The sequence below is a fragment of the Lepidochelys kempii genome, chromosome 1 (genome assembly GCF_965140285.1).
Source record: "Lepidochelys kempii isolate rLepKem1 chromosome 1, rLepKem1.hap1, whole genome shotgun sequence".
NCBI classification, from domain to species: Eukaryota; Metazoa; Chordata; order Testudines; family Cheloniidae; genus Lepidochelys; species Lepidochelys kempii.
Genome location: NC_136380.1, coordinates 17,250,909 through 17,270,658, shown reverse-complemented (window position 1 = coordinate 17,270,658; position 19,750 = coordinate 17,250,909). Strand labels below are relative to the sequence as shown.

The window sequence follows — 19,750 nt, the reverse complement described above, 5'->3', positions numbered from 1 at the left end:
GTTATGGTTGCCTGAAACCTGATGGTTCCTGATCTCGGTCTGAGAAAGTGGTAATCATCCAGGATAGGAGAGTGTTTCTAGTTTTCTCAATATCCATATCCTGTATCTTTTAAAGAATACTTTATACTAAAGATATTCTGGCAAATAGTTAATAAATTCATACTTGAAGTATAGCTTTCTACATGTGAAACCTATGGTGGGGATAAGGCATATGTGTTTACTTTATTTTATTTTATGGAGTTTTCAGATTCCTCCATTTTCTATTTTGCTCATATTTTTAAAAGCACCCCTGCATCAGGCTGACACGTTCACCAGGAATGAAGAAACTGTGAATGCTGTCTTTTGAGCAGCAAGGAGGGGTTGTCTGGGAGACATAAAGCACTCCCTCTTCCTGTGTTGTTCCCAAGCCCTGTTAGCACAGGAATATAACTTCATTTTCACTCTCAAATTATCGTGTTGGACATGTAGCAGTATTCCATGGGTTTCTTTTGTAGGCCCTTCAGGAAAAACTCTGGAATGTGGCAGCTCCTCTCTACCTGAAACAGAATGCTTTGGCATCAGCTGCTGCAAAACAGGTGAGATTGTAGGATCCATGTCTTCATGAGGGCAAGTCCTCTGGGCAAGGACCTTCCCTCATGTGTTTAGATGTGCCATATGTCTCTGACTATTTAAGTAAAATAGACTATTTTAGTAATCTTGGATTCCAAAAGCAATGTGAATTGTGTGTGAGGTGTGGGATGAATGCTAGGCTGACTTGTATGTAACTCCACATGTACCGAAGATACTCAGGATTGCTTGGATGCTGTTTGTTTGTTTTTTTAAAAGAGAAAACTACACACACAGCAGATAATTGGGTGATATCTAAATTATGAGTCAACCATCTGATTGAAGATATTATAATTATGTAGCACTCCACATTCAACATATTTAAATGCCTGTGGGAAACTAAAAGCTCTCTGCATGTCGTCTTCAAATGAAGATCTACGTAGGCTGATTTTGTTGCAACTGAGTCTGAGACTAACTGGTCTGACAGTCGCTTACAAGATCAGCTGTGCTGAAGTCACCCTAGAATCATAGAAATGTAGGGCTAGAAGGGACCTTGAGAGGTCCTCAGAGCCCGCCCCCCCTTGCCTTAGGCATGACCAGATAAACCTAGACCATCCCTGACAGGTGTTTTGTCTAACCTTTTCTTAAAAAGCTCCAAGGACAGGGATTCCACAACCTCTCTTGGAAGCCTATTCCAGTGCTTACTTTCCTTACAGTTAGAAAGATTTTCCTAATACTTAGCTTAAATTTCCCTTGCTGCAAATTAGGCCGATTACTGCTTTTCCTAGCTTCCGTGGACATGGAGAACAATTGATCGCTGTCCTTTTTGTCACAGCCCTTAACATATTTGAAGACCGTTATCAGGTCCTCCCTCAGTCTTTTTACAAGACTAAACATGACCAGTTTTTTTAACCATTCCTCTTTGGTCAGGTTTTTCTAAACCTTTTATCATTTTTGTTGCTCTCCTCTGGACTTTCTCCAGTTTGTCCACATCTTTCCTGAAGCGTGGCGCCCAGAACTGGACGCAGCACTCCAGCTGAGGCCTCACCAGTGCCAAATAGAGCAACGCAATTACCTGCTGTCTTCTTATTTCCTCGGATCTAGTACCATCTTGGCTGACGGTACTTCCAAGATATGTAAAATTGCCCACCTTCTCCAGTTTCTCTTCTTCAATTTTGATTTCTCTCCCTTTAGTCCCCATGAACATGACTTAACATTTCTTTGCAGTCTATCTCAAACCTATCTTCTCCATTACTTCTTTTACTTGGTTTGTGCATTTTTGTAGTCCGTTGGCATCTTCACTGATAAGAGCGATGTTGTCAGCAAAGTCGAGCTCAAATAGCCTTGAATATGTATAGGCCATATGTAACACTGTTTTAAACCCGCTGCCTATTAATTTCATTTGGTGGCCCCTAGTTCTTCTGTTATGAGAAGGAGTAAATAACACTTCTTTATTTACTTTATCCACACCAGTCATGATTTTATAGTCCTCTATCATATCCCCCCTTAGTCGTCTATTTTCCAAGCTGAAAAGTCCCAGTTTTACTAATCTCTCCTCATACGGCAGTCATTGCATACCCCAATAATTTTTGTTGCCCTTTTCTGAACCTTTTCCAAGTCCAATATATTTTTTTAAGATGGGGTGACCACCTCTGCACTCCGTATTCAAGATGTGGACATACCATGGATTTATATAGAGGCAAGATGATATTTTCTGTCTTTATTATCTATCCCTTTCTTAATGATTCCCAACATTCTGTTCACTTTTTTGACTGCCACTGCACATTGAGTGAATGTTTTCAGAGAACTAATGATAATGACTCCAAGATCTTTCTTCAATGGTAACGGCTGATCCAGACCGCATCATTTTATATGTATAGTTGGGATTATGTTTTCCAATGTGCATTACTTTGCATTTCTCAACATTGAATTTCATCTGCCATCTTGTTGCCCAGTCACCCAGTTTTGAGAGATCCTTTGTAGCTCTTTGCAGTCTGCCTGGTACTTCAGTATCTTGTGTAGTTCTGTATCATCTGCAAATTTTGCCGCCTCACTGTGTACCCCTTTATTGAGATCATTTATGAGTTTGTTGAATAGGACTGGGCCTAGTATAGACCCCTGGGAGACACCACTATTTACCTCTCTCCATTCTGAAAACTGACCATTTATTCTTACCCTTTTTTCCCTATCTTTTAACCAGTTACCAATCTATGAGAGAGCCTTCCCTCTTATCCCATGACAGCTTACTTTGCTTAAGAGCCTTTGGTGAGGGAGCTTGTCAAAGGCTTTCTGAAAATCTAAATACAAATCTAAGCTTTACCCATGTTTAATTTTGATAAGACCCATGATGCTGCTACCCTGAAAATGACAGAGAGCATGCACAGAAAAGCCAGAACCGGAGACTCCAAATAGAAATAGAGGAGAGAGAGAGCTATTCAGCAACCTGGAAACAAACCTAAGCCGGAAACAAGTGTCTAGTCCTGTTGAGAGAAGATATTGATTATTTGAGTCTCCAGTTAATTAAAATGTAGTAAAGAGACAGCTATCACTGTCTGTCAGAGCCCACTATGCTATAAACAGCTGTCTCCAGAGACTGATGGAAACAAAAGTCTATTAGGCTTGTATAGCTTTCTCTAATTGCAATTTCCAGAGTAGCAGCCGTGTTAGTCTGTATTCGCAAAAAGAAAAGGAGGACTTGTGGCACCTTAGAGACGAACCAATTTATTTGAGCATAAGCTTTCGTGAGTTACAGCATCCGTTGCATCCGATGAAGTGAGCTGTAGCTTACGAAAGCTTATGCTCAAACAAATTGGTTAGTCTCTAAGGTGCCACAAGTCCTCCTTTTCTAATGGCAATAACTTTACTGGCAGCTCTGCCCAGCAGTACACAGACCCCTCGGCTAAGATACTTGGTCTGATTGCACATGCAGCTCACTCCCAGAAAATGAGAGGAGAGGGCAACCTTTCTTATAGTGTAACTTGGTGGTACTTGAGTTCAATATGAAGTGCTACTTGCAGAGAAGTTAACAACCTTCTTTAATAATCTAAGCACTTCTCCAATTTATTTGTGCACGTTTTATATGTTACATTATTTGATTATCGTAGAACATCGCAAATGGGATAACTTATTGCCTAAACTTTGAACTATATGTTTTAGAGAATCCAGAACGACATGTATATTTGGTTTTGTAGCTGAAGCTTGAAATTGAACGTGGAGCATTCCTGACTGTAAAGTTGATTGCAAGAGGATTGGACACTTTTTAAAAATCAAAATCCAGACAAACCTGAAACTGCCCATTTAGATCTTAAACTTGAACAGGGTCTTTGCGGGTGCTGTTTCCTGCTTACAGTAGGATAGCACAAGAGGTATCAGGACAATTATTACAGGAGTGGGTTAGTGGGCACAAAAAGCTTACATTGTGGGTGGTTTGAGATAGGATGCAGGGAGAGATGATATCAAGAAAGAGAGAGGAATGGGTAAACAGCACACAGACACCTTCTGTGAACATCCTTGTTTTTGGAAGGTTTCATGCATTGTATTTCTTTTAATTTATTTAGGGCTTGATTCTAATCCCCCTTACACATGTTTGGTACTACCTTATTCCATGAATGGTTCAAGTGAAATTATGAGACTGAGATGCATGAGTAAAGGTTTCTGACTCTGGTGACCACACCCACACAGCAGCTGAACAAAATCTGACCCCGTTAATCGCATGTTTTTTATATTGTAGATTATGGAAGAAACTTACAAAATGGAGTTTATGTACAGTGGCGTGGAAAATAGACAAGTGGTCATTATTCACCACATGAGACTGCAAGCCAAAGCATTACAACTTATAGTGACTGCACGTACTACTAGAGGGTAAGAATTACCTGCAGGGGAGGCTTCTTGAATTGGGTTAACTGTAAAAATCCAGTTCTCTCAAGCTTGGTTGCAAATGACAAAGATAACTTACATAAAATCACATGCAAATAACGGGTGTGTTGAGAATGAGATGGTTTCTTCATTTATCTTCAAAGCACCTGCTGAGCTACACAGCATAAAGTCAAGTTATGAACTTGCTAGCAGTGTACAAATCATTTGGGTTTTTACCTCTGACACAAGGATATGAAATACATATCTAATCACTTCTAATTTGATGGGGCATCATTCATTTTAGATCTGAAAATCTGGAGTTTATTTAAATAGGAAAATGTCAGATGCATATTAAAAAAAAAAATACCCATCATGTTTATATTAATGGCTTACCCTATAAGCTTGTTAATGAGTCTTTTCTGTTAGAAAAGAAAAAAAAAATCTTTTGACTGATTTATTTTTGCAGTGGATGTTTTAGGCACTAGTATTGCAAATACTTAAGCATGTGCATAACTTTGATCAGATGAGTGGCCCTGTTTAGTTCAATTTGATTATTCAAATGAGTAAAGTTACACACGAGTTTAAGTGTTTGCAGAATCAGAGCCTTATGTTATGTCTGTACTGGAGCTGGAAGTGTATGAGACATACCTGCAGTAGCTCTGATCAAGCTGGTGCACTAAAAATGGAAGTGTAACTATCATGGCATGAGTGGTGGAAGGGACTAGCCATCCCAAGTACATACATGTTCAAGATGCTAACTATGTACTTGGGCAGCTAGTCCCTCCCACTGCTCAGGCTGACATGGTTACACTTGGATTTTTAGTGTGCTAACTCAATAAAAGCTAGTGCGGATATGCCTCCTCAAGCTGGCATGTACACCTTCCAGGTGCACTGTAGACATAGCCTTAGTTTGTCATGGTTAGGGCACAATATTAGGAGGCTGGGTTTTTAGTTTTTATTTCCAGCTGTAACACAGAGTTGCCTTGGGAAGTCACTTAACCTATTTGCTTCTCAGTTTCCCATGTTACAATGGGAAGTTAATACTTTCTTCACAGAGGTAAAGACTCTGTTTAAACGCAAAGATTAATTTTATGAAACTGTCATGCTGGCCTTTCATCTTTAAGATTTTGCGCTTTCCACAAGCACAAGATGTTCCAAAATCTCTAGATACTTTTATCATGCTGGTAGGATTATAGCCAGTTTTTTAATTGGGGGAGAAAAATAAAAGGAACATTTTATCTTCATTTCAGAGTGGAACCCCTTTTTGGAATGTGTGAAAATTTTTTACAGGAAGTGGATTCTTTTCAGAGGTGAGTATCCCATTGCTCTTTCCCTTTCTATTAAAATATATAATCTCAAGAACATTGATACAAAATCCTTTCTCAAGAAAGCTGAAAATAAACTTGTTATATGTAATTAATAATCTCAAATAGACTGTGTCAAACTACTCTTAAACTTTTAAGATATGTGTAATTCTAAAAAATAAAAAAATCCAAAGTTGCATAGTATAGAAATATTCTGCTCTCAATCTACACAATGGGTTTCATCTTTGATATCTGGCTTTCTTTGCAGTTCTTATTGCCACCAATGAGATCTGTGCATATAGGGCCTGATCCTGCACTTATTGAACTCAATTAGATCAGTTGTGTAGAATTGGGGTTTTAGCAAAAACAGAAAAGAACCATGTAAGGAGAGAATCACTGGGCAGTTCCAAAAACAGAATCTCTCCTTCCCCCCGTTTTCATTAATGAATGCACCATGTAGATTATTGAAAAGCTTCTTTTCTTCATTCTTTTCTTCATATCTTCATAAATGATCTGGAGGATGGTGTGGATTGCACTCTCAGCAAATTTGCGGATGATACTAAACTAGGAGGAGTGGTAGATACGGTGGCAGGTAGGGATAGGATACAGAGGGACCTAGACAAATTGGAGGATTGGGCCAAAAGAAATCTGATGAGGTTCAACAAGGATAAGTGCAGGGTCCTGCACTTAGGACAGAAGAACCCAATGCACCGCTACAGACTAGGGACCGAATGGCTAGGCAGCAGTTCTGCGGAAAAGGACCTAGGGGTGACAGTGGACGAGAAGCTGGATATGAGTCAACAGTGTGCTCTTGTTGCCAAGAAGGCCAATGGCATTTTGGGATGTGTAAGTAGGGGCATAGCCAGCAGATCGAGGGACGTGATCGTTCCCCTCTATTCGCCATTGGTGAGGCCTCATCTGGAGTACTGTGTCCAGTTTTGGGCCCCACACTACAAGAAGGATATGGATAAATTGGAGAGAGTCCAGCGAAGGGCAACAAAAATGATTAGGGGTCTGGAACATATGACTTATGAGGAGAGGCTGAGGGAACTGGGATTGTTTAGTCTGCAGAAGAGAAGAATGGGGGGGAGGGGTGATTTGATAGCTGCTTTCAACTACCTGAGAGGTGGTTCCAAAGAGGATGGTTCTAGACTATTCTCAGTGGTAGAAGAGGACAGGACAAGGAGTAATGGACTCAAGTTGCAGTGTGGGAGGTTTAGGTTGGATATTAGGAAAAACTTTTTCACTAGGAGGGTGGTGAAACGCTGGAATGCGTTACCTAGGGAGGTGGTAGAATCTCCTTCCTTAGAAGTTTTTAAGGTCAGGCTTGACAAAGCCCTGGCTGGGATGATTTAATTGGGGATTGGTCCTGCTTTGAGCAGGGGGTTGGACTAGATGACCTCCTGAGGTCCTTTCCAACCCTGATATTCTATGATTCTTATGGCTTGTAGCAAATGCCCCAAGATCATAATCATCTCAGATTATTAGCTAACGGATTTAAAAATCTTCTGCAGTTTTTGGCTTCTAATAGGCTGACAGTTGATTTCTCCACTTTTTAATGTGGCTATCACTGTGGTATCTGTGATTGTCCATATGCATTCCACTTCCGGTGTGCATGTGCCAGATGAGATTTTTTGGAGCTTGGGGTTGTGCCTGGATGCCCTTGCTCACCACACACCCATGGGCATAAAAACAGAATGAGCCCAACTGTCCCTCAGTTCCTTGTTACCATCCATGGCTGCAAGACAGATCCCCTGCAGTGTCCACTTCTCTGCACACTGTGCAACTTTACTGAGTACATATAATGGGGGGGAGGGGAGAAGACACTACATTATGTTACACTAGTGTGAATAAAACCCCTCTTATTAGTGTTATGGACTTCCCTGTATGGCTGCAATCAAGCCTTTTGGGTTCAAAACTTGCTCCTGTTGCTGCTCCTTCAAGATGATACAGAAAGTTAGAGAGGCTCATCTTAACTTTTTCTCCCGGATGCTCAGCAAGCACCGCTGCAGATATGGAGAAGAAGGGCCTACTGGGCCTGAACAGGCTTCCTCTGTGAGTGCTCTAGGAGGAACACCGGCAAGTGGAGGAGCACGTGCCCCAAGGAGTGGTTTCCTTTCCTTCACCAGATGAAGGAGTCAGTCCTCTCTACTTCCACTCAACCTGATGGTTTCAAAACGGTTCAGAAACTTGTGTGTCATATGGTAGGTAGAGTAGGAATGCCTGTGGAGGTATTGCAGGAGAAATAGCATAAGCTTCTTGACATTCTACTCTCCTCCATGCCCAGAAGGCTGGCCTTACCAATTAATGTCGGAACCAGCAAAAAAAAATTATGGTAAACCCTGGCATCTATAGCACCTTCCTCAAAAAAGGCAGATATGCACTATAAAATATCTTCAGGTGGGCTTGAATATTTTTATGTGCACCCAGTTTGTGGGACTTGGTAGTAGCAGCTGTGCATGAAAAATCCAGATAGCAGGGACCCCCAAAAGTGACTCAAAGAGAAGGATCTGAAAAAATCAGATTTACCTGGTAGAAAAAATAATCCCCATTGAGCCTGCAAATTACCAGGTGTTCTTGTCAAAAGTAGATTTACATTAATTGGGACAAGGCATCACAATTGACTGAACACTTTCCTCAAGAAAATAGGGAGGAACTGTTATCTCTTGTAGCTGAGGGACATCGGGTGGCTTATGTATCACTGCAGGCAGCATTAGATACTTCGGATACTGCAGCATGCTCAATAGCCACCTTCATTGCCATGCACAAGAGTTCATGGTTACAGTCTTCTAGAATACTGAGGGAGGTCCAGACAACAGCTGAGGACCTCTTATTTGAAGGCTGTGACCTGTTCAGTGCTAGAACTGATGAAGTCCTGCGGTCTCTGAAAGATTTGAGAGCCACTGAGTCTCAAAGATTTGAGAGCCATTCCTTGAGTCTGCATGCCATCCTCTAAGCATATTGGGTAACAAAACTTCTCTAGACAAAGGCCCTCCGCATGTTACAGTAGAACCTCAGAGTTACGAACCTCAGAGTTACGAACTGACCAATCAACTGCACCCCTCATTTGGAACCGGAAGTGCAGAGTCAGGCAGCAGAAGAGACCAAAACAAAAACAAAAAAAGCAAGTACAGTACTGTGTTAAATGGAAACTACTTTAAAAAAAAAAAAAGGAAGGCAGCCTTTTTCTTCTGCATAGTAAAGGTTCAAAGCTGTATTAAGTCAGTGTTCAGTTATAAACTTTTGAAAGAACAACCAAGATATTTTGTTCAGCGTTACGAACATTTCAGAGTTCTGAACAATTTCCATTCCCAAGGTGTTCGTAATTCTGAGGTTCTCCTGTATAATTGACAAAGATCATCAGAGCCACTGAGGAAGAAGCAGAAGGCCTGCTGCCTCTTCCTCTGCTATTGCACACAGCATGTCCCCCTTACAGCAACAAGATTGATGCTGCTGTCAAGAGCTTTACAGAGCTTTGGAGGATCTGTACCCTTTCCCACCTGCCACCCCTTCTAAATCTGAGAGCACTGGAAAGAGTTGCTTCTGGAATTCAGAGGGGAGATGGGTTTTATGCACATTATTTTCTAGTCCCAAAGAAGGTGGGCTGTCATCCCATGCCACACTGAAGATGTCTCAGCAAGTTCGTCCATCATTTCAAATTGAGGATAGTAACTGTCGTTTCCATAATCCCATCCTTGGATCCCCAAGACTGGTTCGCTGCTCTCTATTTACAAGACACATACTTTCACATATCAGTGCATCCAGCACACAGAAAATACCTGAGATTCCAAGTGGACGCTTTCCACTACCAGTACAGTGTTCTGCCCTTTGGTCTTTCAACAACACCCGGGGTATTCATCAAGCGCTTGGCAGTCATGGCAGCTTACCTCAGGAGACAAGGGATCCCGATATATCCGCACGTTGACAATTGTCTCATTCAAGGAAGGTCACCACAGCAGGTGGTTGATTCCCTTCACCTGATCCTACATCTTTTCACCACACTGAATTTCAGGATCAACAAAGAAACGTTGTCACTGTTGCTGACCAAGAGAATGGCGTTTGTGGGGGCAGTGCTAGTTTCCATATTGGCAAAGGCTTCTCTGTGTCACAGGGGAGATTCAGGACCAAGGAAGATCTCATCAACCAGCTGTAGGCTCACCCCCAAATGTCAGTAAGAATTTGCCTCGGACTCCTGTGTCACATGGCTTCCTGCACTTACATCACATAGCATACTAGACGCCTCTCATGAAAGGGTAGTTGAAATCTTTATATTTACGCAGCAGAGATCACTCCCCCAAGGAGTCCTCTCATTCAGTTGATGGAAACACTCTCTGCTGCTGTGCAAAAGAGTACTATTTTCTCCAACTCTGCCAACCAGGATGCTGGTTACAGATGCTTCAGTGTTGTCTTTGGGAGCTCACCTTAAACCACCTTCAGAGCTAGGGCTTCTGGATTGCCAAAGAATCTCATCTGCACAAAAATGTTCCAGAATGTAGAGCTATTTGTCTAGTGTGCATGGCATTCCTACCCATGCTACAAGGACAATCAGTACAGATGATAGATAACACATAGCAATGCTTTATGTGAACAGCCAAGGAGGAGCATGGTCATCTCTGCTTTGCCAAGAAGCTGGTTAATCTCTTGAACTGGTGCATTCATCACCAAATCATGCTAGTAGGTATGCATCTACCAGGCTTGCAGAACTTCCTTGCTAATGGATCATCATATAATTGATCCTGCAGAGCATCTTCCATAGGTGGGGATACCCAACAGTAGACCCATTTGCTTCAGACTGGAACAAGAAATGCCAAACATTCTGCTCATGGTGCGGTCTGTGCCCAGGCTCCCTGTCGGATGCTTTACTCATCTCGTGGACTCCAGGGATAACTTGTGGCTTCCAAGATCCTGTTACTATCAAGAGGATTAAGGAAACTCAAACAATTCAACAGTAATAATCATGCTACCACTAACTTGACCCTGGCAGTTTCAGTATTCAGACTGAATGAACCTGTTAACTCAGCCCCCAACAAGATTACCTGTCTTGCCACATGTGATCTCTCAGAACAGAGATCAGCTCTTACATCCAGGCCTAGCATTGTTGCATCTGATAGCGTGGTTAACTACTATTAAAAGAAGCTGCTCAGCTGAGGTCTGGAACATATTGGCGCGTAGTAGAAAGTACTCTACTAAACTGACCTGCACAGGAAAACAGAAGAGGTTCTCTATTTGGGCAGCACAACACTGTTTCCTTTAGAAATCCTAATTCCTATTTATTTGCTATCCCGAAAGCATTCAGAGCTATCCATTAACTCTATAAGGATACGTTTAGAGCAGTATCAGCACATCCTCCTATTCAGAGTCACACCATTTTTTCCCACCACCCTTCAATAACTAGATTCTTTAAGGACCATATTCATGTGTCTCTTCCTGCCCTCCCCCATTCCTTTCGTGGAATCTTAATATAGTCTTAGTTTGGTTAATGGAGCCTGCTTTTGAGCCCCCTAGAAATGTGTTCTGTTTAATATCCATTTATGAAAATTGCCTTTTTAGCAGCTGTAATAGCAGATTGAAGGCTAGAGGAAATTCAGGCCCTCATGGCTGGTCCAGTCCAAAAGACAAAGTGACCCTTAAGCCTCATCCTAGGTTTTTTATTAAAATCATCTTTGATTTTTCATTTGAATCAGATGTTCTTTCTTACACCCCATGCCAACCAAGGGGAAGCCAAACTGCTCACCCTTGATGTAGTTAGGGTTATTTCCTATTACCTTGACAGAAAAGACCATTCACAGAAGCTCCCCTAAGAGATTTGTAGCATTTGCTGATAGGGTGAAATGTCAGGCAGTATCTACCCAGCGACTGGTTTAAATGACTATCTAGTTGCATTAGGTCATGCGATGACTTAGCTAGATTAGATCCACACAGACAGGTTAGAGCCCACTCGGGCTTGGGCCCAGGCAGCTTCTCTGAGAAGCATACCAATTTTTTCTAATGCTGAAACCGAGCTTGAAACTTGTCCATTTATTCTGATATTTTTAGAATGTTTCTGTTGTCACGATAGAGGTAATAAGGTAAAGCTGAAGCAATAAGTGGTTTGACTGAGCAGCAGAGTCTCATTGAATGACTGTAATAAGCATTTGATTTTTGTTCAATATATTTTTAACACGCACAGATGTTTTATTTCTGAACTGCCCCATATGCAAGACAGCTTTGTGGATAAGCTGCTGGATTTAATGCCCAGACTTGTGACCTCCAAACCTTCAGAAGCGGTGAAGATCCTGCAAACAACCCTACGCCAGAGCACCTTCCTTCACCTTCCTCTCCCAGAGCAGGTCAGTAATCCATAGAGGAATGAAGAGCAGCCCCAGGTTCTAGAGTTAACCCTGTCCTGGTGGAGCAGGAGGCTTTTATGGCCTATTCGGCTGGCTAGTTATGAGGGATATTTCTTCAGATATTGCACAGTGTTTCTAGGACTGTCCTCAAAAAGTTAAGGAGCTTGAATAATTTTTAGATAGTGTCAGGAATTTTTAAAAGTTTACATCGTGTTTTCTTAGATGTTTGTCTTGTCCTTTCCACCCTCCTCCCTTTTCCTCCCAGATCCACAGAGCTACTGCAGCTATTATTGAACCTGCTGGCGAATCTGATAACCCTTTGAGGTTTACGTCAGGACTAGTGGTGGCATTGGATGTCGATGCAACTCTGGAACACGTGCAAGACCCTCAGAGCACAGTTAAAGTTCAGGTAATGACTGATCCTTCCTAAAGGGAAACAAGAAAGTAAAGTCTTTGAAGAGACGTTTGCATTTTCCCCTGATGCGCACCATAGCAATATTAGTATTTCTAAATTATAAATAATTGTGTACTTTAGTAGCAGTGAGGAATTTTTTTGTGTAGCTAAACACAACAGTACATTTAGAGACTGGCCTGACCCACAGAGTCCAGATCTTCACTTACCCAGAGATGGTAAGAGTTTGGTTTGAGTCCATCTCTTCTTACATAACAAATATGTATGATATGTCGGATCACAACACTGGTCTGTCAGGAACACTGTCATGCCGCTCTCAGATTGCAGACTCTTCAGATGGTGCCACCTTTTGTACTCAAAAAGCACCTAGCACATTGTGGACATTAGCAAAAACAACTAATAAACGCCAATAGAAAAATCTGTACATCCCAGTGGGATGAATGAAATTATGGAAGCGGAAGATGCTCTTCTCAAGTGTGTATATATAAAGATATAAGCCCATTGCTCTCCTTTGAGATAAGTAACTAAACTGCAGGAAGGGAATTATTTTTTTAAATGTCACCAAGAGGATGCGTGTGGAATGATACTAAGTAGATTATATAGCCCTACAAAGTGTTCACTACTGGACGGTTACCCCCGTGTTTGGTGCAAGGGAGAGTGCCACCTTCACTGTATCTTTTGTATACCATGGTCCTGAATGGCTGGTGTACAGCCAGTTAAACTAGAGGATATGGAATCTCATCAACAAGGTAGGCTATGCATTCCTGCCTTCCTAGTGGTAGCCAAAAAGTACCCCCATAATGTGTAAATTCCAAGTACAGTAAATGTTGGATTGTTTTGCCTCTTTTTCCATAGGTATTATATCCAGATGGACAGGCACAGTTAATCCACCCTAAACCAGCTGACTTTCGAAATCCTGGTCCTGGAAGGCACAGATTGATAACTCAGGTTTACCTTTCTCATACTGCCTGGACAGGTAAGGAATAATCCGTGTGAGTTCATATGCTTAAATGTTGCTGTATCTTTATAAAGAGGAATGTATCTTGTTCTGCCTCAGTGGTTTGGTACATAGAGTGCAGCTCACACACAGGAGAGAACCTTTCTGGGGGGTTTCTGTGGATTCTGCAATTGCCATTGCCTCCTCCCACTGAGCTTCCACATCCTTGAGGAATCTCCTTCGTATCCGCTTGACCCTGCAGGTACTTGCACCCCTCTGGGTGACTGATACTATTGTTAATTAACCAGAGGGGCTGCTGTTTGACACAACACCTTCACGGACCTTATAGCCTTTAGAATGGGACACCAGAAGCTAAACTGGGGTCACCCCTCTCAGCACAGAGCATTGGCCCAAGACCTCAGAATGTACTGAGATCCTGGAAGACCGGAGAAGGGCTAACGTAGTGCCTGTAAAAGGGGGAAAAGGAGGAGCCAGGGAACTATAGACAGTCAGCCTGACCTCAGTACCTGGGAAGATTAAATCTCAGGAAAAATCTCCTCACTGTAAGAACAGTAGGACAGACACCTAGGGAAGTTGTGGAAGCTCCTTCACTGGAGGTTTTCAAAAGGAGGCTGGAGCCATCTGTCTTGGATGGTTTAGACACAACAAATCCTGCATCTTGGCAGGGGATTAAACTAGATGATCCTTGTGGTCCTTTCTCACCCTTTGGTTCTAGGATTCTCCTATTCTAATTTAAATGCAAGCAGTTGTGTTAAAATGATCCTAGTAATTCGTTGGTCGAGGTCATGGCAGACAACTTCTGGAACTGTGTGTACCCTACATAGTAAATGTACGGCTGATTTATGTTTACACTTTTCTATCCCGGGGGTTCTCAACCTTTTTCTTTCTGAGCTCCCTCACCCCCCAATCTATTAAAAACTCCGTTGCCCACCAGTGCCGCCACAACTGGTTTTCTGCATATAAAAGCCAGGGCTGGCGTAAGGGGATAACAAGCAGGGCAATTGCTTGGGGCTCCATGCCACAGCGGGCCCCACAAAGCTAAGTTGCTAGGACTTTGACATCAGCCCCAGGTGGCAGGGCTCGGGTCCCTGGGATTCAGCTCTGAACAGTGGGGCTTCGGCTTTCTGCCCTGGGCTCCAGTGAGTCTAACACTGGATCTGCTAGGTGGACCCCCTGAAACCTGCTCGCGGCCCCCAGAATCCTGGTTGAGAACTGCTACTCTATGCCATATAAAAAGGCATTTATCCCTGATGAGATCTGCGAGTTTGATATTAATGTTCACTATTACTTGGCTTTTCATTTGCAAAGTGCTTCAGCAACTGGCAATATGGGGCTGTAGTGTCTAGACCACCAGCACAGAGGTTGGATGTGTCCAATGTCTGACACCAATACAAGATCAATCATATGAAAATTCACTTTCTGTTTGGTATTTTGTTGTCCAGTAATCTGCTGACTGTGTATTACATGAGTTAGTTTGTTTTTTTCTTTTCAGAGCCATGTCAGATTGAAGTGAGGTTACTACTGGCATACAACTCCAGTAGGAGCAAGGCGTCCACTAGACTCTCAAAATCCACCTGGATTGACAGCATGGAGGCTCTTCCACCGTCTGAATGTGGCATTGAGGGAACCATAGCATTCAGCAAACCTGTCAAAGTGTATATAATGCCCAAACCTGCCAGACGGTGAAGTCAATCACTAATAGACTTTATTTGCGGGATTGTTGGGTTATATGTAAACAAATTGCTATGTTCAAGATAGTGAATCAGACCAAAACAGTGTTACCTTTTAAATAAATAAAAAAAAAAGGGTACATCAGAAGAAGACAAAATAACGAATGGCAGCCCCTATCAAAAAGCTGGTTGATTTTTATAAAATGTACCAGATTTTGCAGATGGTTGTGAATGGTTACATTGAATACACAAATGGTTACATTCAATACACAGACATTTCTAAATCAAAGCAACAAAAACAAGACAATTCCTAATTAAGATTGGCATTCCCTCCATTAATATTCTCACTGGGCCAAATTTTGCAGTCCTTAGTTCCTACCTAGGCAAAACACCCAGTGGCTTCCATGGGAGATTTTTCCTGAGTGAGTGGTAGATACAGCTGGCAATATTTATTATGCAAATCTATAGTAAAGATGTAGATGCGTATTACAGTCTTATGACAATGATAAATCAGGCAGAGTTTTAGGAATGTCTAGAATGTGTATTTGTGCATTGGTCCTTGTATGTCCAGTAAAAATCCTTCTCTAAAGAGCTGTCATCCTGGTGCAGGAGGTACTTAGTTATATAACCTGGGCTGGCTTAAACATTGTGCACCGTATTGAAGTTAGTGGCATTGCATGGAATATTAATCCATGCCACGTTTGGGGTGTTGTCTGTTTTTAAAACAAAAAATCTGTCACCAACAATGAGACTTTATTTTGCATACTTAGGTTGGTTACCTAACTTAGCAATGCAACAGCTGTGTAAAATCAGTGACTTACTTTCCTTTCCCTAAAATGACAGGGAGGCAATATATATTTACCCAGTGAACTTAAACTCTTCTTCTCAACTTTTTGCGTCTCTCCGTATGAAGAATGTGTGCCAGTGGCCCAGGCTTCAGAGTTAATAGCTGTTTTGTTCCAGTATAATGCAGACTGTTGCTGGAATCTTGTGCTGAGCTTATTTTGCTATGGTTAGATAACTAGCCTTTTAGTTTGTGCAACTCTGCATCAGTGTTGATAGTCAAAGGTGTTATACGAATAAAATAATAACCAGCAGGATCTTATTAAAGGGGAAAAGGCAAAATGCCACATTTATTGTAAGTACAGAAAGAATCATAGTAAGCAGTTAGTTATAGCTATAACATTCCATTCAATTTCATAATTATTCTCACACACACATACACACTCTGCAAGGTTGTTATCATAGTTACCAGCCTTAGAGTTGCTCATGCCAAGCCCCTGGCCAGGGGGCCTGGACATGAGGAGGGAGCAGGGCCTTGTCTGATGCTCCTGGAAGTTGGTTTGCAGAATCAGACCCCAAAGTTCTCACTTTCTAGAGTCCATTTTTATAAGAATTTCTTTCTATGCCAGTCTATGGGCATTGCTTCATCATGCTGTTGCTGAATCAATCAGCAGATGGCACATTCCTGATGGTGCCGTGCTGCCAGATGTTATCTTGTTCTTTGGTTCTCCCATTCTTGAGGCTGCTGGGTGGATTCCAGTCTGCCCTCCGGGGGTCCTCTGGTTATTTCCACTTGACGCCTTCTTCAGCCGATGGACACTGGATTCTTAGGCTGGTGCCTCCCTGATCATTCAGTTATTATCCACACCAAGCATCCATCCACATACATCCTCTCTCTCTATTTTAATCACAATTGTTAACAAAGCAAGATGAATACAACAAAAGGACGGGGAGTCTCTGGGTGCTGTTTCTGTTACAGAATATTGCTTTGAGTCTCTCTCTGTGTGAGTAGTTGTTGTTTCAAAGAATTGCTTTGAGAACAGATTTTGTCTTAGAATGTACTAACACAATTAGGAGCTTGCAAGTTTCACACATAGAGGTAGAGAAACAGTACCAAAAACCAAGAGACCTCTTGATTAGTAATACCCTGGAATTTAAACTATGGGGAATCAAACTCATTTGTGATTTTAATACAGAACTTCTTTAATATGATCCAACAAAGGAACTCTAAGATCTGCTTTAGTAGCTGGTCATAGTCAGTTAAGTGCTATTGAGCTACGTTGTGCCTATCCTTTGAGCAGGTACGCAAGTGGTGGAATCAAAGGCATAAGGAGATTTACCTAAGGGACAGGCACAGTTTGCAACCCTTTGCAACCCTTCAGTCAAGGAGCAGGAGGATTGTTCTTGGCTCGTGTCCACTGCCCCATGCTCTGGGAGGTGCTATACCTGCCTGAGAGATGCTTCTGTTGGGAAGGTGTCTCTGCACCGCTCTGTAACACAGGGCTGTGCCTTCTGTGATTTCCAGCTGTGTCGGATAGGAGTTACTGGAAGCACTTAGCCCAATAGCCAAATGTTGCCTGTGTTCATCAATTATTTGTAAAAATGTGCATTTGTAGCAAGTAAACTGAATTGTTAAGAGATGCTTTTTCACTTGCATACAAATTAACATAAATAATTTTGCATAAAATACCCTTTAAGCGTGCTTTTCTACAATAAAACTGAAAACCCCAACCTAGCCAGTTTCTATTTATTATAATAGTTAACATGTATTGTTGTAGGGGTTTGTGCTAATGATGAGAGGTCACTACTTGTTTAGACTAAGATATTGGCATGCTTCAGGAGTTGAGGCACGAAGCCAAATGCCTGTAACCACTCAGCTGTATTAGGTATTCCTGAATTAAACCTCACTTCATAACATTATTGCTCTTACAAATTGTTTTTATATTTCACCTTTAGGGCCCTGGTTTGAAAACAGCCTGCGTCTGTAGCAACAGAGTTACCAGCTAACTGCTGTATGGCGGCCTAAGTTCAGTTCCCAGCGGACAGGGTTTGATGTACATCTCTTATTATGAAGCTGTATCCTGGGCAAATTCTTGATGTATTGAGCTACCTCCTTACGGATGTTCTTACACTTGTTTTACACTTCGGCAATATTTGTATAGTTTGTCATCCCAATAAAAAATTTGGATTCAATTTATGTCCATATTATAAAAGCCACCACAATTGATACCCTCTCTGGCAGTCAGAGCTGAGAATCCAAGGACTGAATGAGCCATGGAGAGTGAACTACCCGATCAACCTTAAAAGCTGTCCTGCCATGTAAGGGTGAAACCTGTTGTTGGGCAATAGAAGGAAGCTTTTGACAGCTACTGCCTCTTTCATATAAACCATCGTGTTCCATTGTTAGTGAGATGCCTTGCAGGAGTACTGTATTTAGAAAGGGGGAAAAAAACGTTACTTTTGTTGTTCTGGGGCTAAGAAGTTCTGAGCTATGGATAGCCAACTGGTTTAGGACCATTGATTAATCAGGTTCTCTCTTCTGGAAATGTCATATTGTAAATGGAGAGCTGGGCATCCTTATCGCTAAGCATTGTAATGAAAATGTTCTGATTAACTCAAGGAAGGTAATGACATGATGGAGAATCCCTTATTCTTACGTTGGGCTAATGTTAACAGTCTGCTACATGGTATGTAAAATATGAGACCAAAGTGTCCTTTCCTTCCCTCCCTTGCCCATCTTGGTAAGGAACAAGGGTCAGATTTTCAAAGGTATTTAAGCACTTAGTAATGCAGATAGATGCCTAGTGGGATATACAAAACGCACCGAATGTCTCTTTAAGCACCTAAATATCTTTGAAAATCTGGCCCTGAAAGACATTGGCAAAACTACGGATCTGTAAAATCATAAAACTTCAGAAGGAGAATTAAGATCCAATAGTTTTGTTTCCTTGCTTCCCACTGTATGTTCTCCAGTTCTGAATGATTCGACCAATGGGGCTTCCCCTGTCCTTGTGAGATTATTCCTTTTAGTCCTTAAAGTCTTCCTGGTGCTCATCTTCTATTTTTCTTTCATTTCATTACTCCTAGTTCCACCTCATTGCAAAATCCAAAGGAATTCTCTCTCTTGTGTGTCTTCTGCCATTCAAACAGATGGCAACTAATCTCCTTCTGTCATTGTTTGGCTCAGCTAGGGCTGGTTATACACAGGTCACCCTTTAAAAACCCAACTCAATTGCTGTGGCTCCAAACACTTTTGTTACATTGGAATTTAGAAAAGAGCATCTACGTCTTTCCTAGCATCAGGCTGATAGAACTGAGTATCGCCTATCATAGAGCGGGAGGGACTGTAGCATGCCTGTGATTTTACTTTTGACTCTCCTACTGCCTTGTTTGCACTGCACACTCACTTTATAGTTTGCTATCAGACCTCGTTTTCTTTTGGTGCTGTTGCTTTTCTAGGCTTTTCCCTCTTAGTTAACCTGTTCTGAGGATTATTTTCACCCAGATGTTATCTTACACTTTTCTGCACAGATTTCTGAGCTGTCCAGGTCCTCCTACTATGTCTTTCATTTTATGGGTGTTCATTTTATGGGTTAACTCCTGCTAACTTACTTAACATATCAAACTATTTCTTTTAGGATATTGGCTCCATGTCTTTTTTTGTATTTGATACTATTCAGGGTAAATTTTTTCTGGATCCTTTTTCTCCTCAGCTCTGAGACATTTAGGCTCTCATCCTGGGATATGCTGGAGACAATTCAGACTTTTCCATGAAGCATTGGGACTTGGCCATACCACTTCTGGAGTCATGTCAGCTCTCCGACCTTATTTGTGGACCTTTCAGTTTAGGGACCCCTACCCTGGTGCAGGCTAAGAAAAGAGATGGATCTCTT

The 19,750-nt window shown here is 41.8% G+C and overlaps 1 protein-coding gene across 8 annotated transcripts in view; it reads left to right on the top strand.

The window, feature by feature from the left end:
* Positions 1-18,050, top strand: part of INTS4 (integrator complex subunit 4) — a 60,124-nt gene extending 42,074 nt beyond the window's left edge. For 6 of the 8 annotated variants that reach the window (XM_073335411.1, XM_073335438.1, XM_073335402.1 and 3 more), the window contains 8 exons: positions 495-575; positions 4,277-4,407; positions 5,652-5,711; positions 11,875-12,034; positions 12,300-12,443; positions 13,302-13,422; positions 14,897-15,086; positions 17,814-18,050. In XM_073335411.1, the coding sequence (XP_073191512.1) occupies positions 495-575; positions 4,277-4,407; positions 5,652-5,711; positions 11,875-12,034; positions 12,300-12,443; positions 13,302-13,422; positions 14,897-15,086; positions 17,814-17,826 (900 nt within the window). In that variant the 3' untranslated portion in view covers positions 17,827-18,050. Of the gene's footprint in view, positions 1-494; positions 576-4,276; positions 4,408-5,651; positions 5,712-11,874; positions 12,035-12,299; positions 12,444-13,301; positions 13,423-14,896 lie in introns of all 8 variants that reach the window. The other 2 variants (XM_073335419.1, XM_073335428.1) reach the window with 2 other exon arrangements.
* The last annotated feature ends 1,700 nt before the right edge of the window (positions 18,051-19,750 follow it).